This window comes from Fulmarus glacialis, unplaced genomic scaffold, assembly GCF_000690835.1.
Source record: "Fulmarus glacialis isolate BGI_N327 unplaced genomic scaffold, ASM69083v1 scaffold44856, whole genome shotgun sequence".
NCBI lineage: Eukaryota > Metazoa > Chordata > Aves > Procellariiformes > Procellariidae > Fulmarus > Fulmarus glacialis.
Genome location: NW_009217082.1, coordinates 39,423 through 65,973, shown reverse-complemented (window position 1 = coordinate 65,973; position 26,551 = coordinate 39,423). Strand labels below are relative to the sequence as shown.

General features: G+C 35.9%; 1 protein-coding gene across 1 annotated transcript; it reads left to right on the top strand.

Moving 5' to 3' along the window:
• The first annotated feature begins 2,088 nt into the window (after positions 1-2,088).
• Positions 2,089-26,551, top strand: LOC104078045 (voltage-dependent calcium channel subunit alpha-2/delta-3-like). Its single transcript, XM_009579523.1, has 6 exons — positions 2,089-2,135; positions 3,647-3,702; positions 7,562-7,673; positions 24,274-24,386; positions 25,210-25,292; positions 26,143-26,551. Exons 1-6 carry the CDS (start codon positions 2,119-2,121, stop codon positions 26,233-26,235), a joined length of 474 nt encoding a protein of 157 aa, XP_009577818.1. The 5' UTR covers positions 2,089-2,118; the 3' UTR covers positions 26,236-26,551.

Sequence of the window (26,551 nt, the reverse complement as noted above, 5' to 3'; positions counted from 1 at the left end):
CAGATCGTTGATAAAGATATTGAACAGTTTTGAACATATAGATCAGGTTATTAGGCAGTATTCAGTACAGTTTCTACATAAGCAAAATGTTTGTTCACAAATGTTTATCCTTCCTTTTGAGAATTATGGTTTTACAAATACAGGAATAGATATAGGGACCAGACTGAGACTCTTTAAAAAGTTCATCTTTTAAACAGCGTACGAGTGGAGCATAGGCATCGAAGAGTGTATGACTACTAAAGATCTATCACAACATTCTGCCAAAATTGTGGAAAATAGGTATCAGGGCTGGACCCTTCTTTCTATCATAGCTTTTTAGGCTGTGGGACTAAAATGATAAATTAGGGATTGACTAGATTTATAGATCATCTGGTCCATTTCTTTACCAGTATAGGATTGCTTCTTAAAAGATATCCAGATACTTTGTTATTTAGCATATTTTCTTGTCTTAATTTATTCAAGTCCTAGATAACTCTCCACAGAACCACTTTGTTGCCACAGAGTCACCCAGTTCAATTCCTTTGTCTCTCAGTGATGGTTTGGATACATAGATAGAATAAAACTCCTGCAGTTTTTGCTGCAGTTTTTGAAGGAACAGTCTTTCAGTGGAAAAGGCTGTCTTAGTAAAACCACATTTCATGAGAATGCATTTATATTAATGTAATGAAATGTTTTTTCCACTAAAATTTCAAAACAAATTATTGTTCGCATTTTCTATTCATATTATTGAAAATGTTTTTCAGATATATTGTTTTAAAATTTTCTTTTAGTTCTCATATTAAAATAGTTTATAATACATAGTATATTTTACATTAAATATGTATTGTTCATAAGTAATAATAAATATATATTATTTCACACTAATCATTTGGCATTATGAAAAAGTATGCAACAAAGTTAATTACTTGGGTGTGAAATTTCAGGTTTTCTGATTTGGAATGAAAATAAGTAAGATGTCCCACAGGGCTGAAATTTTGTTTTCTTTTCATCTCTAGGAAAGACTTGTAGCTTTTTATTTTTTCCTACAAGACAGCCCTTAATAGGTGAAAATCTTTACTGTCTTTGGCATTATGCATTCTGCTGGCTTGCTATCTCAGCCTTTCATGCCACTGACTGACACTAGTTCATGGGCTCTGTGAGTTATCAGCCCTGTTCAGAAATACTCTTTGTGGCCTCTGAAAACTTTAAATGGCCAGTTACTGCTGTGCAAAATGCCACTGCTTCAGTAAGGTGCTGATTCAGGACAGTTAAGCATGATTTTAGATATCTGAGTAATTCTCTTAAAGTCAATATGATTTCTTACATGTGCTAAAATACTCTGTTGATATGGAATCTAAAAAGTCTGCAAAATTTTATGCAACTAGGAGACCCTAACGCAAATGAGTGAGACAAGGATAGATTCCTTTCCAAATTTCTGGAAACTGACTTTTCTGCCTGAGATCTCTCATAAAAGAATAATCCTACTGATATTCTTTTCAAAAATAAAATATTCAAAATGTAGAAGAAGTACTGTAAACACAGGATTTTCAAAGTATTTGCTGTATTTGTTATGATCCAGAAAAATAGAGGAAGGAAGGAAGAATCTTAAAAACTACTTAAAGTGCTTACAACTGGGCCTTCAATATGACACAGATAACTTCATTTAGGTAAATTCAAACTTCAGAAGCTTTTCCTAGCCTAATTAGACTAAGGTGATGAATAGAGATTTACATTTTAGAGAGGCAAGTCTGTGAATTGCAGGCTAGGAAAAGCTCATATTATCTACCAGAGCTGTTCCTCCAGCAATAGCCTGGGAAATAGGAACCCCTAGAGGTTAAATATTTAAGAATCATTTGCAAAACTTTCCTTTTCCAACTGCTAATCTGTGTATATGGTCAACCACATTAAAAGGAAATTTCATTACTATATATTTTAATATTCAATATAATAATATTTGCTTCTTCATAAGAAAAAGTTATTGTTCTTTATCTCATGCTACCCATGCATTTGAATATCCATAACATTGCCTTTACGTGAAGAATTCAGTTAAGATATAAATACTGCATGTTGTGCCTTTTTATTAAATGAGTTGCTTCTCTTCAGCCTTATAATGCCTTCTTTGCTGCAGTAAAATGGATTATGACTGAGCTTGTCTTGTAAGTAAATTTTATCAAGAACTTAATGAATATTTGTATGAATTAATGAATATTTGTACTTTTGAATACTTCATGAATATTTGTACTTTTTGCCTTTTACATACATTGTGCTGCTTATATTATATGATTTTAAATATAGTAATATTTTTTAATTTTTTGCTTTTCAATTTTGCATAGTTAAAATCTGAGAAAATTTTAGCTATATGAATACACAGTTACACTTCTTACATTATTCATGGTCTTCACTTATATCCATCTTTGCTTAGTAAGTCTAGCAGATTGCAATATACAACCCAAATTTATTATTGTGGTTACTGTTAAATTTTACATAAATGTCTGGCTGTTTGTAATGCTGCTTGGGTGGGCTGTTGTCAATATAGCAAACTGTTATAGTGATTCGCTGTATTGTTTGCCATTTCGTGAATTTCTGTAAGATGGACCTTTTACAGTATATGCCAGATAAGCTGTACTCTGGATGTTGCTGAATTTTTTTACCTGGCCTAATTCTTCTAACATTTCAAGTTAATACATAATGAGCATTGCCTTTAAGAGAGGTTGCCTAAGAAATCACAGAGAAATATCATATGGAGAAGAGGAAGCCTTAAAATGTATCTTGTATTATTAGCATATATGTTTTATTATTGTTATCAGAGAGCAGAGTTGCAGATTTAAGTGAATTTTATCTTTATTGAAATAGAACTAATTTTTTCTCGTAGTCATTTTGGTTTAATTGTAAATTATATGAGCTTTCATCAAAGTTTGGAATGAGAGTTAAGGAGAATTAACTGAATGGCTATTGCCAGAGGGCAGAGGTTGATCTTAAATGCAGCTTTCAAAGTAAATATCAGGGAAAGAAATCATGTTAAGATGAGACTTTGATGCTAGCTATAACAGCTTCAAAAATTTCCAGAAACTTTCTGTGTTTATAAGTATTGTAGATTCATGTCCATATGATAAACTGGATGTTGGTTTCACGTTCTTTGCACTTACAATAGACTGACACATTTCAGTCCATTTATCAAAGTAAATTACGGTATATTTTAGTGGGAAAATGCATTCTCTACACATCTAGTTAGAGTTGGTTAGACACTGGCTAATCAATCTTTTCTGCTGTTAGGAATAAATTAGTTTTATTATTTTAGTTCCAGAATTAATATAAGAAAGTATTTTATGTGACTCCTGTATTGTAGCCAGGACAGTTATAATCCTATGGCATTTTACTAGGGAGTCAAAATACCTTGCATAATGAAGAAATAATGTTCAATAATGTTCAACGGTAAAAACGCTGTATGCTTCCATACATCGAGAATTTTAATGGACATTTCAAATAAGATATGAGTGAAAATATGAGACTAGCAGTAGTTGATAATCCCAGAGTTATGCTAGTAACATGAATTTCAGTTCTGTGTTAGCTTTTATTTAAAATAGGATTAATGGTATCGAGCTACTGCCAGCTTAGTGTTTGGAAAACATTCTATGGGATAATATGAAAACTCTAATGATTTCTTTAGGTTCCTTGTGGAATTTAATCTATGCAGTTGGTGGCACTCTGATCTAACAGCAAAAGGTAAGTGTAATTTTTTTCCTGGCCATAATGACAGAAATGGCTAGATTAAATTGGATTTTTGAAATTCAGATGTGTGTAAAATGTTTTAGATTAAATAATAGATGTCTGATAACAACAGTTTGTCTCCCATGTCAGCATCCTCTTCTTTGTTAATGTTTCCCAAAACACAAGATAATTAAGATCTTCTATGAATAACCATGAAGTGCTTGTGTGTACTCTAGGAATACAGTACACTACTATAATGGAAAAGTTAAAATAGTAGATAATTATTAAATATGTTTTTTAAAAATATTTCGCTTCATTCCAAAAGAGTTTTTGTGAATAAAGCAATTACACTAGCCTTTTTCTGCTTATACTACACTTTTTCTAGAGGTGCTGTAATATGTAGGGGGGTTATTGTGTCGGGAAATGCTATTTCAACAAAAGTCCACAGGAACATGGTCGTCTCAATATAATTTCATATGAAAATAATTTTTAAGGCTTAAGATAGTAAATTTTATGCTTTTATTTTTAAACAAGACTGGTTAAAACTGTATTTTGTTTTATCATTCCATTCAAAATAGACATTTTAAAGTAATAAAATCTAGATGAATTAAAATTCAATTTACTCAAAATAATTTTAAAAAATGTGGAGGCTTCATTTAAAATAATAATGAAATTTTAACAGTTCCCGTAAGAATTGGAAGTTTTCAATGTCAACTATCTCTTACATTTTAGCAGCTTTTTAATGGCATTTCAGCAGTGTTGCTCAAAAGTAAAGGGCTAATTTACAAGAGCAGTGCTCTTCAATTGGCTATTTCATAGGCAAATTAGGCTGCATGCCATTTACTGGTATAATGATTTAAACTGCATTCTTCAGCCTCATATTTGCAGATTTGCATATTCCTTAGAAAAGCAGGGGATAAAATTGCTACTTTAAGCTTCAGTTTATATTTGCATTGCCTGGATACTAGACTGTCTTTATGCCAAAATAATAATCCTTTCTGAAGTCAAGGTATCGGGAAAATGGAACATACTGATGCCTGGAATATTCCTGTATCCCCTGTAGTAATAAGATGCTGGAGCTCTTCTAGCAGAAAAATCTGTCCTGGAGCAACCGGAAAGTATGGCAGCAAATGGCAAAGCACATGTCAGGCTATTGCCTAACATGTTATAAATGCTGTGTAGGGAGAAGGGGAGGCTGAGATGGGTGTCTGCTGGAGGTGAAGATTTGATAAGAGCCTCTGGAAATTCAGGTGCATTAACTTAGTATAGCCTTTCCCATACTGATGTAAACTGTATACTGAATTGCAACACTGAAGACAATTCTTCTGTTACGTGAACAATGAGCCGGATTTAGACTGGATACACATACACAAATGGAGCTTCATGAGAACCAGCCAGACACTATTTGCTTTTGGGGCTGCTTCATTAATCAGCAGTGCCTAGACAGGTCTTCTAAAAACCAAGACTAACTTTCCAGTGATTTCCCTAACCATGATTAAAAGTGTCTCTTACACTGAGGGCTGTGGGTTTGCTGTGCCAGACCCAGAAAATGCAAAACTGTTCCTTATATCTGAAGGGGAATGGCAGGTATGCCAGTCTTAGTCCTTGGTGTTTGCAGAACAGCGCAAAGCAGCCAGTGCAGGGAGCGGGTAACTTTTTTGGATGTTTTTTCAAGTGCACTGTACAAATATGCCTTAATATATCCTGACATGAAACATCCAATGGCACTTGCATTGTATGTTAGGGAAAATATCCTTTAAAGACAGCATCCCTCTTCATCTCATGAAAGTGAATGTCTGTTTTGTATTTTAAGCACGTACTAACCACAGAAGACAGGCATTAATAACTTGCAACCTCTCTTTCCTTAAAGACAAAACTATCATTACAGCACTTTGACAGGCAAGCATGATTGAGGGATTTTCATTCATGTTTTAGTTGAAAGTGAAGTTTTAACTACACAGCTCACTTGCTCCATTTCTTTGATGAGTAAGAGTATTGAAAATACCCCCTCATCATGCTCATTGGAATGTCATAATTTTTATGGTATTGCTTGCCCAGTTCAAATTTGGTTAGGCAGCAAGTGATAGTTGTTTGGAAACCAACACGTTAGTAAAGCAAAAACAAGAGAGATTTCACAAGAGAGAAGTCAACAGGAGAGAAAAGCACATGCTTAGGTATGTTCTGTAGCTGCTACATTACCACTAAGAGTTGTAGTAATTATGACTGCACTTCATGAAATTAAAACTAATGAACTTGCACATTTTTTTACTTAACAATGCTTAACAAAGCTCAGGAAAAAAACCCAGTTCCTGTAATGAGGAGATTGCTTCCTGCTCAAATTGTGACATTAATAGAACATCACATATGGTGAAGATCCTAGAGGGTCCACACACACCTGCCAATGAAATTGGCAAACCCGAGTATGAAAAATACTGCTGCACAAGATCTTGTAATCTCAATCACATTTGAAAATGAGAGAGAAGAAACTGATGCCCTAAACCTTGGGCAACCCCAGCATCTTCTGGACTCTAACGAGGTGCTGGAAACCTGAGACCCATGGATCTTTGGCAGCCTCTTTGTTACATAAGCCGTATGTTGATACAAGTGAGGGTAGACCCAAAATACAGGTGATAAAGTTCAGTCATTCTTGGCAACAGATAAGGAGAACAGAAGAGAAGGTGCAGTAGAGCTAGTCAGACAATTTTTTAAAAAATGCTAAATTGTTAAATATATCATGACCATAGTGAAAACATCAGAAATAACAACACTTTCTGACCAACTTTAGTACCTCCCTTGAGATCTGTGCATTTGGGGGAATATTTTTTTTAATAAAAATTATGAATGGTTCAGAAATGCATGTCCTAGTGCATGATTGCAAATGCAGTTTTGGTCATTCCCCTGGCACTGCGCAGTAGATACACCACTGGCTCTGAAACGGATTATCTTGAATGGAAGATCTGTTGAGTCCAAGAGCCTGTTTAGTGTAATCTATTTTTGTCATACCTTGTCTTGTTTTTTCACTTAGCAATTAGTTTAAGATAGGCTTAACATTTGTGCTGATGTGCAAGTGTATCTCTGTGTTAAGGAAGAATGAAGGGGTGGGGAGGAAAAAGAAAAGGAATGAGGGAGAGACATTGTCCAATAGATACATCAATGTGAGAGTCAGAAGAGCTGCCTTCCGTTCCCAGCTTTGCTGCTGTCCTGTAGTTTGACCTTGAACCAGTCTCACTGCTTCCTGGTACCTCCATTTCCCGATCTTTAAGATGTAAATAGTGACACTTTCTTTTCCCTTGCACTGCAAGGGCTTCAGATGAAAAGTGTTAAGGAGTCTTAATTATTACTATTTTGGGAAGCAGATAACAAGCATTGGTTCTGGGCAAAGTATCAGTTCTGCCTTCCTATCCCTAACTGATGAAACTCTGCAAAGATTCCCAAGCTATAATCCCAAAAAAGCGTTTTGGCTTCAGTAATATGTACCACAATTTAGATATCAAATAAATGTAGACCCCCATACATTATAGCTAAGTGATGCACAGCATCACTGAAATAAGAATGACAGCAAGTCCATCTTGGATCTACAGAGAAAGAATAAAAGCTTGTGCATAAATGTAAAGTAGGTTGGCAATGGCTAAACCATGAATAACTACTTTAACAGTTATGTCTTACAAAATTACATTTCATGGATAAACTTTTTTTTTTTTTTTTAATTGAAAAAATAGCGTTATGCACTGCCTAGGAAATCTCACAGGGTGGCAGAAGCTGAGTAACATTTCCGTCCTCTGTGAGCTCTGTAATGCAGCATCTCATGTTGTTCAGAATTTTGTGTGCTGTTCTTCCCATGTTAACATCAAGATATTTTTTCCTGTGCCTATAGCGCAGAGGTTGAAACAAACCCTAGAGCCCTGTGATACTGAATATCCAGCTTTTGTTTCCGAACGCACTATAAAGGAGACCACGGGGAATATTGCTTGCGATGACTGTTTCAAGTAAGCCCTTTTGATTTTTTTTATACAACTGTTTGTGACAAAGCAGTAAAACTGAATTATTCAAGGTTATGTTGAAGAACGTACAAGTCTGTTATGTTTTATCTTACATAATGGCCTCTGTCAGGGTGTCATTTCTCTTATTACAGGGGTCATTTAAAAGTTTGATACTCTTAAATTAAAGCAGTGCCTATTATTTTCTACCAAAAAATGTAAAACCAGTAGAGACTTATGCTAATTTCAAAGAATAGTGAATGTTTTAAGACTTTTCCTCGACACAGGCAGCGTTCTCAGGGCATATTCTGTAAAGATTTAGATACAAAAAGGTTAGTGCTGTTAGTTCTCCTATACAGGAGTGAAACTCTGCTGGATAGGTTAGAAGTTCCCTTGTGGTACAGTGAGATCTGGTTGTTTTACTTGAATGCCAAACAGTGTTTCCTTCTTAGAATTGTTAGGCTGAAAGAGTGGGAGAGGATTAAATCTATCCTCCAAACTTTCAGTGCTGGGAAGCTGAGTTAATAGTAACAAATCTCACCTGTCAGTGCTGCAACCTTGTGGGTTCTACCATTGGAACTGTAAAGTTGTCCCTTGTAGGGTTGAAAGACTTCAGTCTAGCTTTCCTCCTTCCTACTGAAAAATGTCTTTTCTCTGCATTTAGTGCCTATGTGCAGTGACGTTTTTACTGTAGTTATGGTACATTGTAATTGAAGAATTGCATAGGTATTGTTTATGCAAATTTCTGTACTTCAGTAAGTCTCTTAATTGGATTTCCTTTATGCTGAGAGGTAATCATCACAAAGGAGATTAGTATTTACAGCAATAATTTGTCTATCCATATAAATGTCAGGAAGAATTTATAAGTCAAACAAAAATTGTTACAACTCTCCCTTTCCAGACTAAACCAATATGCAATTAGCAAATAAAGGTGAAAACTTCCTCTCTTTGAAGTCAATAGGTGTGCTTCTGGACTTGCTCCTAAATTTTCTCCTCGGTATCTTCGTTGTTTTGAAACAGGAAATAGGAGTAAGTACACTATAGATAGAGATATTTGCTGCTGACCAACTTTTAATTATAAGGAAATTATTAATGTCTAGTATGAATAAGTGTTTTTATATGGCTTTGTGGGATAGAAGTACGAAAGTGTTTTGTAAATCGATCCTAGGGAACTCTTTAAGTGTAACAATAGGTCCCACTGCCTGAAAAGTACAAACTCAACAAAATTAAGCCATGACTTTTCCACTTGACATATCAAATACAATGTATGTTACAATGCTATGAGTGCTTCATGCCAGCATCGTAGAATTCAAGCAGCCTTATTTTGTGGTCATTTAGCAGAAGATTACTGAGAATTTGTGCCACAAGTTATCATACCTCTCTTATGTTTAAATATTGCAAACAGACATGATTACATGAAAAGAAGATTAATTTAACAGGACCAGGTTTTCTCAAAGGAATGCAGATTTCAGTCTGTCTTCCTAGGTAACTTCAGGTCAAAGGAAATAACTTTCAAAAATAACACAATTCTGCAATACTTGGACACCACTAAGTTGGAAACTGAATTTAGTGAAAATTATAGTATTTCAAAAATAATGCGCTAAGATCTTTTTCATAGAAAAACATTTTGTGTTCCACAGTGGAACAAAAAAATAAAAGAAAACCCTGTAAGTTACAAACTGATCTCAAGGCACCCATTATTTTTCTCCACAAGCAATGGCAAAACCTAAAGAAATAATCCAGAAGAACTGTTAGATTCTCATGGGAAAGTTCTTCGTTATACCATTTACCCACTGTCATTAACAATCTACAAATTGCATCTAAGATTGCAGACTGCATTGGATTCCAAATATTTTTGTTATAACCCAGGACACTTTCCCGCAGAACAGCTAAGGAATTTGACCCAAAGTCCTTTGTAGACCTACATCTCCTGACCCAGTTTTCTGTTTCATGGCCTCAGTACCAATAAATATTTTTACAAGCAAGGATATTGCTTAATACTTGTAATTTAGGAATGATGGGCTCAATCAGTCAAAATTAGGGTTCAGCCTTATATGCAGTGAGTCTTGAATGGACACTGTGTTCAATGGTTAATCTGCATGGCATCTGTTGCATACTGGGCTCTCAATTCAGATCTCTTTGAGTCGGTGGGATTATTTTCTGTGTCCTCCTTGGGTCATGTTATAGATTAATCTGTTTGTGATATGTACTTGCAAATCTTGATTACAAATAGAAGAAGATATTTGTAAATATTTAGATGAATATACACCCACTCTAGTATTGCAAACCTATTTGAAAGACATTGAAAAGTCAGTGTATTGTGAACAGGTTTGCAAACAAAAGTTGTGCAAATACTCTGCTGCAAGAAAGTTTGTGTCACAAGTTACTCATTCAAGTCACTGTCTTTTGTTCCTACAGTGTCAGGCACTACTATAGAGCCCTTGTTTGAAAAAGGAGACTAAAAGCAGTCTCTTAGTAGAAGTAAAAATGATGACTGATGTTAATTGCAACCATATAATGTTACTTAGATAAGACATTTTGGAGCACAAATACTGTGTTATTGCTAACAAAGTCACAGTCAACATGGTCACATAGTGAGAGTCAGAGGCTCAGTCTTATTCCATCCTGGGTATGCTGTTACTGATCTTATGAAAATACTCCGCACTTCACAGTTACCAAGGGGAACAGTTACCAACTGTAGGTATGAAAACTAAACCTTATTCTTATAAACATTTTCAATCATAATTTTTAATCATGGGTGCTTGGATTTAAATCAAAGTGTCCTCACAAATAAATCACACAGTAGACAGGACTACATGCTAACTACTTTTTAAATAGCTGGCTCACCTTTTCAGCCATCTCTGAAAACTTATTCAATCAATGGAAGGGCACGTATACACTTAAGCAGACTTCGAGTCAGGCACTAAATGTATACAGACCTATAAAATACACCCTCTATATGTAAACTTATCTCCTACTAGCAAAAAATAAATGCTACTTTGGGATAATTTGCAATGTTTAAAAACAATTTTCAAAAATATAGGTTTTATTAAGAAAGCAGGAGCCTAAGAGAAAATAAGAATTAACATGAGAATGTCATTAGGGTCAGGGTTTGGCTGTCCCAGCCCATAATTTGTTGTTATTCAATATCCCAACGATTATTAAATTAATCTGTTATTTAAACAGCAATCAAAACCAAGTCAACCCACGTTTTCTAAGCACTGTCAACAAGACAGAAAAACTGGGATTTTTTTAAAAATCTGAAATGCTTTCGTATTTTCCAGTAAGCTATTCCCTTTTATAGCAAAAAACTTAAAAAAAAAAAAAAAAAAAAGAAAAAAAAAAAAGAAAAAAGGCATTACTTCTGAAAACTCAGATGATAGACTGTTGAATGTTCTGTGGCAGCTTCAGTGTTGGAAATAGTTAATTGCTAAAGAGAAATGTTTTTTCTTTATCAGTGTTGACTGGCACTCTTTCTGTTGAGTCAGAACTACACTAATGCCAAACGCACTTGATATGGGTTTTAAAGGCGTTGTGCTGCTCAGAGATGTGTTTTTGATTAGGCATTAAATTTGAAATCTTTGGCTAAACAAGCATCTCAATGCTGTTTGCAGTTTTATGAGGTATTGCCCCAACGTGTTAGCCAATTTTTAATACAAGTAAGCATGTCAACCAAAGTTCTTCAGCAATTCTCACTGGTTACATTACCAGTTTTTGCCTTCTGTGATCTCAGCGTTGCAAAGTTTAATTACTGATACTTAAAAAGCACTAAAAATGTCTAAGGAAAGCATCCTTAGAAAGCCAAAGTTGTTGTTATAAATTAGAAAGGATGATGGCTATCATGATATTTGACCAGAGAAAGTTACCTGATCTTTTTAGTATATCCACTCATTTCTTTGTAGAACAAACAAAAAAATGTTTTCTCTAATTGCAAATTTCGTTGCATGAAAATTCAGATGTTTTCATTTAACTTCATTTAGGAAAATACCATTAGTTTCAGTATTAATTCAGGCTGATATGAGTGTGGGTATAGATCTTCTGTAGGCACAGCAACTTACTCATCTGACTATGTATACATTAAATATATATACATATATTTTAAAATTTCAAAGTTGCAAGGAACCATTTGAGTACATAGTTGCCAAATTTGCATGTTTAACTGTAGAAACTCTGGGTATACAAATCAGGCAGCAGTTGCAGAGTCAAATGCTTAAAAATCTGCCCTTGTAACCTCTCCTGTTCATCTGTGATGACATACTGGACTTGGATGCAGATCAAAAATCTGGCCTTACTTCCAGTGACCCAGGGAGCAAAGCCCCCTTCTCTTTTAATTGCAGCACTCATGGGTCCACAAGGTCAATACCAAAAACCCAAAGAAACTGTTTTGTTCCCAGCTGATTCTTTGTGCTCAGTCTTAAGACACAAAATAAAGAGAAAAGTAAATATGAGAAAGCCATATTTTCACTAGGGAAGCAAGGAAGTATCATCAATCATCCTAACCCTGGGAAAGACCTGTGTGTTTTAATTATGCAAGATGAACGTAAGTGTTCCCTTTGCTTTGTTGTATATCACATGTAAATTGCCTGTTAAATTGATAGGAACTACTTACTTGATTAAACACTGTCCCATGTATTATATATTTGGCCCATTGGAGTGTTAGTAAGCAGACAATTATTTAACAGGGAAAATCATCAATAAATCAAATGTCTTCTCTTGCTTTCTTATAGATGGGGCATTGAGTGCTGTTCATTGTCAATAAAAAGAGGTAAATGGCAGTGGAATTATAGTTCAGGATGACACTGAACACTTCATGTGTATATATAATGGCAAATTTCAGACTTGTCCACTGAATGCGCTTATTTGGCAGTAACAGATAAATAACAATACAAATTAGATTCAGATTGTTCAAGGCATGAGTATATTAGTGTCAGGAATAGTGCAATCTGCAGACATTAAAATGGTAATGGTTTTTAAAAACCACTTAATCTTGAGACGTACCACCATTTGCTAAAATATTTCTGCATTTCTTTCTCAGTAGAAGCTTGCCAAACCGCTGTACATGATCGTGTTTAAAATGTGTAAATAAATACGCAGTTCAATTTCCCATGAAATAAATAATCGTTTGCCCTTTCAGATGTAGTTAGTTTACTTCTAAACAAATCAGCTTGCCCCATAAAACAAGTAAAAGCACCAAGGGCCAATTTCTTCTCTTTTGGAGCTCTATCTATACATTGGAATATCCCTGTAGATTTCCTGGAGTAGTTTCAGCAGCAAAGTATAGTCAGTCTTCTAGAAGACGTTTTGGGTTGTATTCATTTTACTGTATCCATCTTATAGGACCCTGAAGAAAACCAAATGTTCTCTATATTTCACTATACTTTGTTTAGGCTGTATGTTTTTACATGCTTGCTTTTTCAGCAACCATGCCAAGTACACACGTGATACCATGCACATAAATGGTTTTGACCTATGCCCATGCTGAGTCACAGGTGTGCTATAGTCAAACTGCTCACTGCTGATCTTGGCAATGTTGGACAGATCTTAACCTCTGAGAGCTTGCTTAGGTGTGCGTGGAAGTCAAGGAGTATCTTCAAGGGAACTCAGTATATTGCATACCTTGGTAGTTAATTGTTGAAGTCTCAAGAATCAAACTCTTAGTCTACAGAGTCATCTTGCACCTCTGTTTTGAAAATCAGATCTTCCAGACTTGCAGGATACTTATGAGTGTCAAAAAGTCTTTATATTTGCGGCAACAGCAGTATTGGTAGAAACTTATGGTAGCCAAAACCCCAAAACTCTAGAAGATCCCAAAAGATTTTTTTTTTCCCCTGTTCTTTCCTTGTAAAAAGTATCAAATTATGCAATTTAAACTGCTAGAATTGTTTATTAAAGGTCTTTATACTTAGTTTAAAATCCTATCCTGTGTGTTACCCACACATCTCCAATTGTACGCTGAGTAACTTCCTCTTCACTCCAAAGGCAACAGTGATTATAATGTTTGTCATGCAGGTGCAATTTAAAGTCACTGTACGGGTAATTTAACTCTACCCTTTGATAATGTATATTTTGAATGACCAGTTCAGGAAACACTGTAAATTACTATTTTCATTTAAGAAAATTGGTATATGAAATAATAGGGCAAGACATATATAAGTTACCAGGCAGGTCTGTGCCTTCCAGTCATTAGTTTAACAATCCTTTGGACAGTTTTCAAGGTGGTTTTTTTTGTTTGCTTGGGTTTTTTGTTTTTAAATAGACAAAGATTTTCAATATTACTTTTTTGTTTCAGAACATTTTTAGTGTGCTTGTTGAATTCAGGAGTATTGTAGCTGCTTATACACAGAATGCCACCTTACATTGAAAATAGTCTGTCTTTATTATTCTCAGTTTCTATGTCAGTGTTCCCCAAAAAATCAAAACCTTGGAGTTTGTTTACTTAGTTGACAAAACCATGCAAATCCGTATTCAGATTCTCTCTCTCAATTTGCTTGGCATTGTAATTGTCATAAAAAAGCTAAAAAATCATCATAAAAAAATGAAAGAATCCCTGTGGATCAAAGGAGAAATAGTATATTTAATGTAAAAAAAAATTCTGACCATAGTAATCTTTTCCGAAGGGCATTTTTAATATTGAATAAGAGGGGGACTCTATAGAAGGAAGAGAAAGATGAGGAAATGTACAGTGGTCTTTTCTTGCAAATGTGTGCAACTTTTTCATTAGGAGACTTCATAGCACTGACCATGTGGTCCATCCGTAAGTAAAATCTTGAAGCTACATGGGTCAGCTTCCTAACAATTCGGTCTGTTAGTGTTGTCATTAGTTTCACTGTAGGTTTTTTTCTGACAAGTAGGATGAGATGTGCATTCTCTCTTAACTCCCCACTTCCCTACTTATGTCTTCCAAATCAGCCTAGAGCTGAATTGCTTGAGAAGTTTATAAATAAAACTTCTGCGTGGGAAGGTGCTGATCTCCACCCATTCACTGTTCATAGTTAAGCTCGGTAGTGCTATAAAATGTAAATATTACCACTACTTAAAAGTTAACATAATTTTACATTTTAAACAAGCAGTTATAAATATTAACCAAATGATAGATAGTAGCTGACACAAGGAAAGGATGCTTTGTAATGACAGGAGATTTAAAAAGTTGTATGAATGCCATAATGTATTGAGCTGAGTAGTAAAATATATATATATCTCCATCTATATCTCAAAGATGGCTTGGAATAGGAAAACTTCTTAAAATTGGAAAACATTGCAGTGAATTATTAAAGCCAGACACACTTGTGAAGAATTGCTATCACTAGGAAATTCATTTCAGCTTATAATATATTCATATTATATTATAGTCTGATTGATGAAAAACAATGCAAACATGACTTAGGCGTCTGTACATTTAGCACTTCTCTTTATAAAGGATTTGAGATCTTAATAGATATTTAATAGCCTTTAACTTGGAAAAACAACATGAATCTTAAGATTTGAGTGCCATGCAGAGAACATTTATATATTACCTAAAATATTATAGAGTTTTAACAGTGTACTTAATTCTTTCAGGTGTGATCTTCTCAATTGTTGCTAAAGTTTATATTTACAGAAATAAATTAACAACATCTTTGCAAAGCACACTGGGGGCACATCCGATGAGCACTTCAGTTCTAGGATTCATTACACTTTTGATGTGAATCTCCTGATCATCCCTGCTTTTTATACTTCAGTTTGTGTTGCATAGCTCTTTGCTAGAGCCATATCAGCTTTGTAGATTAGACTGGACTTAAGTCTGTGAAAAAGAGTAGTTACCAATTCATGCAATTCAAAAGTTACGTTTACAGTGTCATGTGATATTTGTGAGCCTTTCTAAATCAGAAGAATCAACTGGCTTTTTAATCTTTAAATTATATTTAGAATCTAGCTTAGACATCGTTTAGTATTTTAAAAACAGTATCTGAGATGTCTCTCAGTACAAACCACTGCTGCTTAAGTAGGGCTAAAAAAACTCTGCTAAAAACACATTGGCTAACATGCTATAGTAGAACTGCATTTTCCCATCTGGATAACTTCTCTGACCTCCCTATTATTGTCCTGCTAACCAGGTGCCACTGTCAAAAAGCAAAGTCCAAGCTTTAACAGATCTCTGACATGATTTGCTTTGTGCTGATTACTGTATCTCCTCTGTTGTTCATTGTGAGCAGTTTATCATAGAATCAGGCACCCACTCTGTTTATAGAGACACACTTTCAGCTCAGGTTTGTTTAGGGGTATGAACGTTGACTCATATTTAAAGTTTGTGGGATTTCTGAGCTTGGTTTCTTTGCAAAAATTTTGCAGTCCATTTTAAACCTAGTGATCTGAAACTCTCCATTATCTTACATCCTCATAAGGGTGGGCGGCTGGACTGGAAAGCTTAGGAGCATTGTCAAATTCCTCATTACACAAAGTACTTTTTTCATACTAAATTCTATATACTCAAAGCTTTTGGATGTTTGTAAAATTTCTAATATGCAGTTGGTAAGGTACTCTTATCTGAGCATCAGTTATTTGAGAAAGCATCCCCGGATTGATAATGAAAGAGGAATGGCACTTCTGGGGTTTCCTATCTGAAACAAAAGTGGTTGCCAACCATGCCACGGCTCTCCGGGGTTGCAAGCCTTCAGCAGACACAGGAACGGATGATATTGTTCATTTAAATCCTTGATTCTAAACTTTGCTTGGAGTAGGTATGTTTATACTGACACCAAATCATGCTGAAGTCAGGCAGGCTATACGTGGTAGCAATATTTTGCTAGGATGGGGTCGGGTTGCAGGCCTGAGGCTGAGAGTTTATCTGTCTTTTTATATGAGGGAACCACTAGCTGCTTTTTTTCATATACTTTAACTGCTGCAGCTCTCAGAAATGTTGTTATTGGCATATATGCTATTTTTATAAATTGCATTAAAGATATTCCATTCTCTATCATCATTTATTTGAAAAAAACCCAAGTAGCCCAATTTGACTGTGATATAAACATTTCATTCATTCATTTAAAAAAATGTGATAAGTGAGAGAAATGTGGGTTGGAAATGTAGCCAGCAGCCTGGAAAGCACATGATGGGAGTTGGGAAACAGCACAGCGGATATCTGCACTTCAGTTGAATGCTTAAAGTTTGTTCCAGACCATTAGGGTTGAACGTTTGCAACCAACAGTTATGTGAGTAACACATATTTGAGTGCAGAGTGCACAATATTTTCCATTTACTGTACCCTGATGCTGGTATGTTTTTTCTTTCTCTAAAAAATAGGAAAGATCAAATTTGACAGATATGAAATGTAATCCCAAAGTAACGACTAATCTTAATCCAAAATACTCAAACTTCATTAATGCAGGTTTGCACTCAAAAATACACTGAATGGCTTGGAGGGATATGGCTGAATTTACAGAGATGCTCAAGCATCAGAGCGCCCAGCGGGGGCTATCGGAGTTGAGTACCATGGAAATTCAGACTACTTTTTCACATCTTTGTGCATGTGTTTAGGTTGCCAATTTGAAAATGTTGCCCTCAGTTTATTTCAGTTCAAACTACCCACAGTGAAATTCTTCCATGCTTTGTAGGATTCATTTGCATGGGCAAAACAACTGGCAGCTGAAAGATCTTTTCTATTGCCTCCTAAAAATGATTGATAGGATTATGTATGTGCAGGGGTGACATATGCTAACACAAGAATGAGATATTATTCTAGTCGTAATTTGAATGCAAGTCCCATAGTCATCACTGTAACATTAAACAATAGTATTAAAGTGTTTCTACGGTCATTGCAGAAACAAATGAAAAATATACATATGGATTTTTTTTCCCCTTAAAAAAGGGGCTGTTAAAGCTCCTGAACATGAAATTAAAGACGGATCTGAACAGCTATTTAAATGTTTATAGGATTAAAATCTGCCTAAGCCACGTGTTTATCATGACCACATACTCTATGGCATAGCATCTGTTGTCGTGAGTACAGATATAATAGCAGCATGTTTTAGCAAAATTTTAAAAATGCATATTGTTTGTAAAATACACCATATAGATCAATAATTCTTACTTATGAACAAGTGTGTTTTAAAACAAAGCACAATAATGCAGTATTTCTGTGAGGAAACAAGAATTAAGTTTTAACCAGAAACACACAGCTTTGTTTTTAAACAAGTTGAATTGCTTTTAATGTTGGTGCTGTGCTCAAATCATCCTCAAATTACAAAGAAATATCTTCAATTCTGCAGGATAATGGGAAGATATTTTCTCTAAATTTTTGGTTCCTCACGTGTAGTCTTATCCTGTAAGTATCTTCAGAGTTCCGTGCTGCTTGTCATTTGTTTTGTTCCCTCAAACACTTTGCGACCTTTGCAACTGTCTGAAGAAAGAAGGGGAAAATGGATCTGAAAATCAGAGGCTTCTGAATGCTATTAGGAGGTTTATTACTGGTCTTTGCTGTTGAAACAAGTCATGTAGTGGTGTCACTGGCCACCAGCTAATGGCAGCATGGTTGTAGGCCAGGAAAAGGAAAATAGTTCAGTGCAAGTGACCAATAAGTGATGGTATTTGGGCTCCTCAGTCTGAACGGTCTAATATGACTGTGTCCTCTCTACAGCTGTCTGGTCCGCCCTCAGTCCCCCACAACATATGCTGCATTCAACACATTTCCTTAAGACTGGGTGTGTCTGGGGCTACGTAAGTCGCTGCTTATGGGTAGGGAAACCCCAGGTCTGTGTTCAGTTTATGTCCTGTGCAAAACTTAACATCAGTGGACAAGGAAATGGATTCTCTCTCCTGCATGGAAATACAGAGACTAAACTGTTTAACAGTAATATCGATTTCCTTTAATAGCAGATGTTATAGTCAAATAGTAGAGAGTAAACAACCTAAAGGTTAAGTTTGCTTAGCTGGACAGGACACCTCTCTTGCGTGTTTGAAATTGAATTCCCTTAGCTTTGCCTGTTATGGATCCAGCTATATTAGGAAAGGAAAGTTGAAGGCGGCAGCATTTCAGAGACAAGATGTTAAGCCTACCACATACAGATTTTGCACCTTATGGTTCAGGTAGTTGTAGTGAAGCAATGACCTGCATTAAGCAAGGAAATAAGTGACTTACAGAAAGGTGTAATCTTCAAGTTGGCCAGTAAACTGGTCTTCTTACTTCAGGAGATACAGCAGCCTCATGACTACAGCCGCCAAGAGGAAAAAAGGGTCTAGCTCTGCCTTGCTACTGGTGTGCCTGTTTTCATCCATGTGGGAGATGCTCTGAAATCCCTACAGGGACAGACTGCAGAGGGTCCACAACAAAGCCACCTGCTGCAGCAACTAATAACCTTCTTTCCTCTGTCCCTTTCCCACAGGGCACTGACACTGCTTGTCCTATCGTCCCTGCCCTTTCCCCCCGTCTTGGAACATCTGCCTCCTTTCCAGGGAGGCTGGTCCCTCTCCCAGTTGTCTTACTGATACTTAGCCACCCCAGAGGTTCAGAGGCTGGAAGGTGAAAGGAAAAGAAAGAAGCACACAGTGTGGAAAGAGGGCAGTGCAGCAAGGGTAGTGTCAGCTCAGTCGCTAGTCCTCTACTGCTTTGAGTATATCTTCTCATTATTCCTCCTTACAGGAGAAAGTAATTCTTATAACAAGAAAAAGAGCTGACATTTTTGAAATTAGGTTGTGTTGTTTTTTTTTTTTTTAAACATAGTCTGTAGAAGAAATTATTATGATAACAATATAATAATAATTACAACTTATGAAAACTTTTATATATACAGCAAAAGAAAGAGATTCATATTGGAAAACAACCAGGTTTGAATGTAGCGTGCTGGCTCTTTTAGAGCAGGTGGTGTAGTCTGCACTTAGCCTTAGGCATCACATTTCACCCCATTCAGGATGCATTTCACTGCAGGATCACTATTTAGCCATTAAAGAGAGAGAAAGACCCTCCTGCAGAGGATGATTCAGATCACTGAAGCCAAGCTCCTGCTCTGAATTATCCTCGAATAGTCTGCGTCTCTTCATGTACTCTGTTCAGAGTTGGAGATGATTACCTTCTAATGGGGGAACCTGAGTTACATGCATAAAGGCAGCTTGTGTGACTGCCCTCCAAGATTTGTATTACAGTCCTATTATGATGCTTTCCAAATTCTAGGCTATCTTAAGAAATTAGAAGGAACTAGTTCTCTTTGGGAAGAGTCATTTAACCGCCAGACTCACACTAAAAGTGTGCTTTCTTATCATGCCTTCATGAGCACAACTTTAGCAAATATAATTATGAATGCAGCAGTACTTGAATTCCAAGTCTTTTCCTGTTTCATTCCACAATGAAAAATTAATTTTCAAGGAACAGATTAATAAATACTTGCATTTTTGAGCAAATATTTATTATTTCCAAGTAAAACATGAAGCTGTTTTTTTTTTTTCCAAATCAATTTGTATGATATTTGTGCAGATATTTTTATATGGGTCAATACAGAAATAGGTTACAAAGAAACAGATAAAGCGTGTGCAACATGAGAAAAGTGTTGTGTAATGCTCTAACTCAAAATACAGACTTTCTTGCAGATTTACTCTCTGTTCTTATTTTTACTTCATTAACAAAATAGCTTGGCATGACTAGATTTTCTTCCTCCTTCTCTCTCTCCCCCCTTCAAGTATTAAACTTCTTCCTTCCTCACCTTCCCCGCAAAATCAAGAAGCAGTTTGTGTTTAGGTCTGTTTTAAGCCTCTGAACCTGCACATCAAATAAACCAAACTAGTTCCTCAGTGGATGAAAGATGGAGGAGAAATAATTAATAAGGTTCTTGTTGACTCAGTGTGGCTTCAACATAACAGGAACCCCAACAGTTTATTCCATTTTATATATGGAGACATATGCAAGGCTTTTTCCATGCTGTCACATCCATGGTGATGATACTGGTGTAAAGGAAAAAGGTTCAAATCAAAAGATTTACATTACTTAACACAAAAAGAGCTTTACCCTTTAAACATGAAGCATTCTCCAGAAGTATTAAACACAGGCTATTAAACATAGACTTTCTTTTGATTGTTAAACCAGCAACGAAGTTCGATAAAACCCCTTACTCTGTCCCTGAGAGTTGGCTCCCGTATTGCCAGTGACACAAGTGACAGCCTAAGCCAGCAGGTGTTCAGAAATGCTTGTTGTAATATAAACTTTAGAGACTCACAGTGGAGCTCACTTAAAAGACAAGACCATTTGCATTACTTTGTCAGCAACTTTCTTTATTTCCCACTGCACTCATGGAAGCTGTTTTGCTAGAGGTTTTTCTCCCTTGCAGCTGAATCTTGGCGTACGCAATGAAACATGTTGGTGGAATATTTCAGTATTTGAAAGACTTTGTTCTTACTGTGTTTATGCACCTTTTGTTTTCTGTGAATGTTGAGTTCCTGAGATGTACTGGCATGAACATTCACTCAAAATGAATTTCAAAGATGCATGTCACCATGGAAACTGGAAGTTGAACTCAAACAGAAGGCCTGCTGCTGGGATGATTGTGTGCTTTATCCAGTTTGGGCATGGAAGCAGTGCCATGTGAATTATCTGAATAGTCACAGAGCAACTGCAGTGGTTATGACTGGCAGAAACTTCTTTGCCATTGATCTAGTGAGGGTAAGAATAACTCGTGACTGCGAAATGACCTTAAATTGCAGCAGCTGAAAGAAGTATAATTTGCTTGTGCACATTCTATTAATAGAAAAGAAAGCTAAATTGGACATAAATTTTTTTTGCCCTTAATTATTTGCTCAACTCAATCTCTGTCTTCAATCCTCTGTCCTCACTTGTTGATATGTTAATCCTTTGGCTGTGACCTCACAAGTCAATGACTGGTGAGGACACGCACTTGGCTTTACAACTTCATTTCAAGATTATGTTTGAGAATTGTCAAAGGGAAAACATTCATTTACTGCTTGTGGAAGATAACATTTTCTTTTCAATTTACCTCTTGTATGGTGGATGAGAAGCTAGTTGTTCCACTTTGCAAGATACTAGTTAAGATATTATTATGCAATATGGAAAAAAATGCTGCAGTGAGTCAAAAGTTTCATCTTTTTATGGCTCTTCAGATGACAGTCACATTTTCTGTGGCAGTCACCATAAGGTTAGACACTTCACAAACATCTGTGATAGATAAACAGACTGTAGATTTTTAAGAGTATTCACTGTTTGGTAAACTGAACCAGTGTAATTAGTCGGTATCTATCATATAATTCCTAAAGTAGAATAGGTTTTTTTGACTTAACCTAGTATCTTGCTCTTTGCAGTTCCTTTAATACATAATTTCCATCAATCCATGCATATACTGCATTCCCCAAATTACCACGTCTAGCAAAAATTTCTGTGTCACTTAATTCCTACAAACCTTTGTAGTTTTTGACTATTTTGTCAGAGAAGCCATATAGTAATCGTAGCTCTGTAGTGGAAGCTTTCTTCTGGGTTAAAGTGCTTTCTTTTTTCATTCTAGATAGGTGAAACGATAGGAAAAGCTCCCAAATTTTTTTTACTCCCCCCCCCCGCCCCACGCCCTTTCTTCTTTGTGGAAGCAGTAGCCTATACTGTACAGCCGTTTTGCCACTGCAGAGAAATGGGTGAAAGAAGAAACGAAATGGGAAATGTGCCCACCTTTCATGAAATGGCACCTTTAAGCCTCACTATATGGCACATGCTTTCTCACACGCTTCAGTATTCACCTGGGGGCCACAAAAAGGGGCTATCACAGAAGAACTTGGTGTCAGGCACACAGTAGGTACAACAGAAGAGTGATTACTCCCTTCTCATCAAAAAGAGAAATGAGTCATTTAGCATCCAGTTAATTGTTACAACACTTTATGCCCTTCAGGTCCTTTTCTGAGCTAGTTTTAAAGATACAATAAATATAAGTTTCAGACTGCACAAAATCCAAATTGTGCCAATTTCTGGGAAGAAAATTAGTATTTTTTTTTTCTGTCCTTTAGGGTTTGATTTATTCATAACTGTTTTGAGAAATTCATGCAGTACAATTTTGGTGTTATTGTCTGTTAAAGATTTTCCCTCCTTTCCTTTTATTGGCCCCATTTCTCCCACACACAAATCCACAAAGCCACAGATGCTCCATTACAATGATGTCAGTCTCACTACATGCTCCAGCTGTTTGGTAGGTACATTTATAAAGTTCAGCCTTTTACATTATGCCATAAATGTATATTTCATGTATAAACATAAAGCTAACATATTGCAGATCACTCTAAGTGTAATTTTAATGGAGGTTCAGTAAGTTTAAAAAATACTGAAAAGTGTTTAATCTTTCCGTTGGCAACATTTTTATAGTAAGTTTTCCAAATTTTTTTTTCTGAAGCTAGGTTTGAATATTCCCTGCCCCCTCTGCTATTTCATCTTCTGTGATCTTTGGAAAAAGCAGGGAGTTATTTTAGTAAGACAATATGTATTTTAAATAAAGATGTCTGAGGAAAAATATGTTTCTCTCCACATCATCTTGGTGCACAAACCCTCACTTAACATTCTGTACATTTACCAGCATACCACACTGAAAAACACCTAATTTCTGGAACTACCAGATTTCAACGATATTCGTTATGGCAGACATTCTGTTGATACGATATACAAATTCTGACAGATTGTTTTAAAAATTCATCAAGAATTGAGTCTGAGCCTTAAAGCCTTTCTTTGTATTGTGTTCTGAGTTTCAAATAAAAGGCTAAACAGTGCCTATCTGGCTGTGCCTCCTGCCCCTTTTCTCTTTGGTATGTGCTTAAGAGTTCAGCTCATTGTAACTATGTGGATCATTGAATAGTGCCCACAGGATCCTTCCCTGGTCTCCCCTGGGTGCTTTCCTTTTTACAAGCAATGTCTTTATTTCTCATTCTCCTTTTGAGTTGCCTACTTTGTCTTAATTTGAATGTGGTGCTTAGTTATCACCATATTTGTACCATATAGTGGTCATTATTCTAAAATAAATCTCCTCACCTAGGAAGATTTTGAGGCTTAATCTCTGTTTTGTTGGCTCCATAATAAAATGACTCTCAAGAGGACAGATGAAAGCTGAGATCTTTCTCGGCACTTCATGTTGCTTCAAGCAAGACCCGGAGTGAATAAAGGCCATAATGAGATTGTAGAGGCTAAAGTTTGGGACTGTGAGTTATCGCTATGTGGCTGCAGAAGAACCTTCATTATTTTTGCAGATAGGTTTCATGTGTACTTAAAAATTCCAGATCATAAATACATAGCTAGGTATTCATAATAAAGCAGAGATCAGTATTGAAATCTGAAAAAGAAAAATATGATAAACTCCTTGGTAATTCACTTGTGTCCCAGTCTCCGCGTTAACATATCAGCAGTATAAGCCTATCCATTCTGCTTCACCTGTGTACCTTTCAGCATCATGTACATCTCAAAATGGACAACCATATCCTGTGAACTGAGGGAAGCATTGCCCAAGGTCCTCTACTTCTACAAGGTGTGGAGATATAGTACGGTATATAAAGTCAATGATATTTGTGACTATAATAAAGGTGTCATTGACAGGTTAAAAAAACCCTAACAAAACCTGTTGCTCAGCGATACAGATAATGTACCATTATTTGATTTCTTTTTAACTTGCAGGTCTTTTGTTATCCAGCAAATCCCAAGCAGCAATCTCTTCATGGTGGTAGTAGATAACGAATGCTTCTGCGATTCCGTCCCACCAATTACCATGGCACCTATAGAAATAAGGTATATCCTTTTATTTGCAAAGTTTTGCAAAGAAAAAGATTCAAGATGCAAATACTGAAAAATTTCTTATTATGCGAAGCTTGCATTATGTGACTTAAGAATGCACCACTACCCATTTTAAAGTGCTGGCGCTGTTTCAAGTTAAGCCAGCTGAGAATGCATTCTTACTTATTTTCAAGGAGAATTCACCTTTTTTTTTTCCCTCTCTTGAACAGCCATTACAAATTAAGCAAACATACTTACGTGCATCTTTAAGTATCATAAGGTCATGGTAATCTTTAGATAGCTGAACATCTTTCAAATTAGGCCCTGTAATTTCCTTATGAGAATGGAGCTGCTGATATTGGAACTTATAAAACTCCTTACAATATAGATATCTTTTTATTTTAGGGTTGGACTGGAGTATTGAAAATGTTTCAGAATCCTACTTTCCAAAAATATAAAAATGTAGAAAAGTAAATATATCACTTGATTTTTAGTTGCCCGCTTTTTATTTTGTGCTGTTCTGTAGATCAGGATTTGTTTTCTCACATAAGTTGGAATTTATCAAAAGTAGCCTGCGGTGTGCTTTTATTGCAGCCTTATTATGAAAAGACAGGTTAGCAGTGTAAGTGCAAATGACACTCTCTAAACCACGGATCAGTGAGGAGAAAGCACTAGAATTACCTTCTTTTTCTTGTGTTGATCACACATATCACCTTGGGTTTCTGATGGAGAGGAAGGAAGGAGCTGAAAGATTTTCACTGTATTCATTTCAAAACACTCATATAAACTCAGGACATTAAAATGCAATGCTCAGAAGATCTTTCCTTAACTACCTTGTACATAATGAATCCCTTAAATGTGAACGTTTAAAATCTCAGAAGATAAGAAGACGCCCAGAATCTTGTCATGGATTTCACCCTGAAGTAAGTTTCTATCTACTCTTCCTTTCTTTTAGACTCTGGTAGATGTTTTATTTCTTTAACAAAATAAATAGGAAAACTATCTTCTAAGATGAAACATCAGGAAATATTCTGAACGCTCAGTACACAGTAGTAGGAGAAGTGAGTGACATTGTAAGTGCTGCAAATTTTTTAGTACTCCTGTAGACAATGTCTTGACTTGCTGTTTTTGTAGACTGTTTTGTATCATGTAAGAGAACGTGGTAGTTGTGAGCACAGACTGGCAGCCAGGAATATCAGAGAACTTACTCTGGCTTAAGCACTGACCACAAGATTCCTCATTAGAGATGCCTGGGAACTTTGTGCTGTTAACGTTTTTTTCAGTAACTAGCTTCAGTATCTCGACTGTCATGCTATAGTCATTATGTTTACACATAGTATTGCTTGGGAGGGATCACTACACATATTTACTGTTCTCTGTTTTGCATAGTACTTTTATTTGTATAGTGCCAAGGAGATCTGATAGAGACGGGGACGTGATTACAGTTGCTTCTACAGCACATGTTCATAGACATCCGTTTTCCTCTGGAGTAACATGTCTTCCATAATGTGATGCAATGTAGAATGAGACCTAAAATATGGCAAGGAGGGGATTGTGTAATGCTCGTTGATCATGCTCACTTTCAGTCTACTATCTGAACTTGTTCAAATGAAAATGTGTACCTGCATTACTTCCTGAGTGTATTTAGTTCATGGGTTTTGTTGTTTGCACCAATCCTCTTCTGCATATGTAGTTTGGTAAATAATCATGTATCATAATTGAGTGTAATGGCTTGTATTTATTTTCCTTTGTGTTTTTTTTTTTTTTCTTTAGGAAAATGCAAGAGAATGTGGTGGTGTCTCAGGCCTTAGTGCTAAACCTCCTCTTGTTCTTCTTCCTCTGCTATTGACGATTTTCTCAAGGTGACATTGACTGATGTGTTCAATTGGCATGCTAATACATGGATAAACTGTGATTTGGGAAATGGTGCAACATAGAGGAGATGAAATATAGTCAGAGCATCAGCATTTCATGATTTTAAACTGTTGGTGATATAAATTCTTAAAGATATGTTGAAAAAAGATTTATCTTTTTACTTTGCAAGTCATGCAGATGTGAATTTGGCATATGGTAGTCATGATTCATCAAAAAAGGACTTGGTAGATAGAGGTGACCATTGCTTTGTCCCATTGAAAACAATTTAAAACTGTGTACTTTTTCAATAAAGTATATTAAAATCACA

Coding starts and splice junctions, on each gene's coding strand:
- LOC104078045 (XM_009579523.1), top strand. Junction 7,674..24,273: donor GCTTGCGATGACTGTTTCAA/GTAAGCCCTTTT, acceptor TTTAACTTGCAG/GTCTTTTGTTATCCAGCAAA. Junction 24,387..25,209: donor GGCACCTATAGAAATAAGGT/ATATCCTTTTAT, acceptor ACTACCTTGTAC/ATAATGAATCCCTTAAATGT.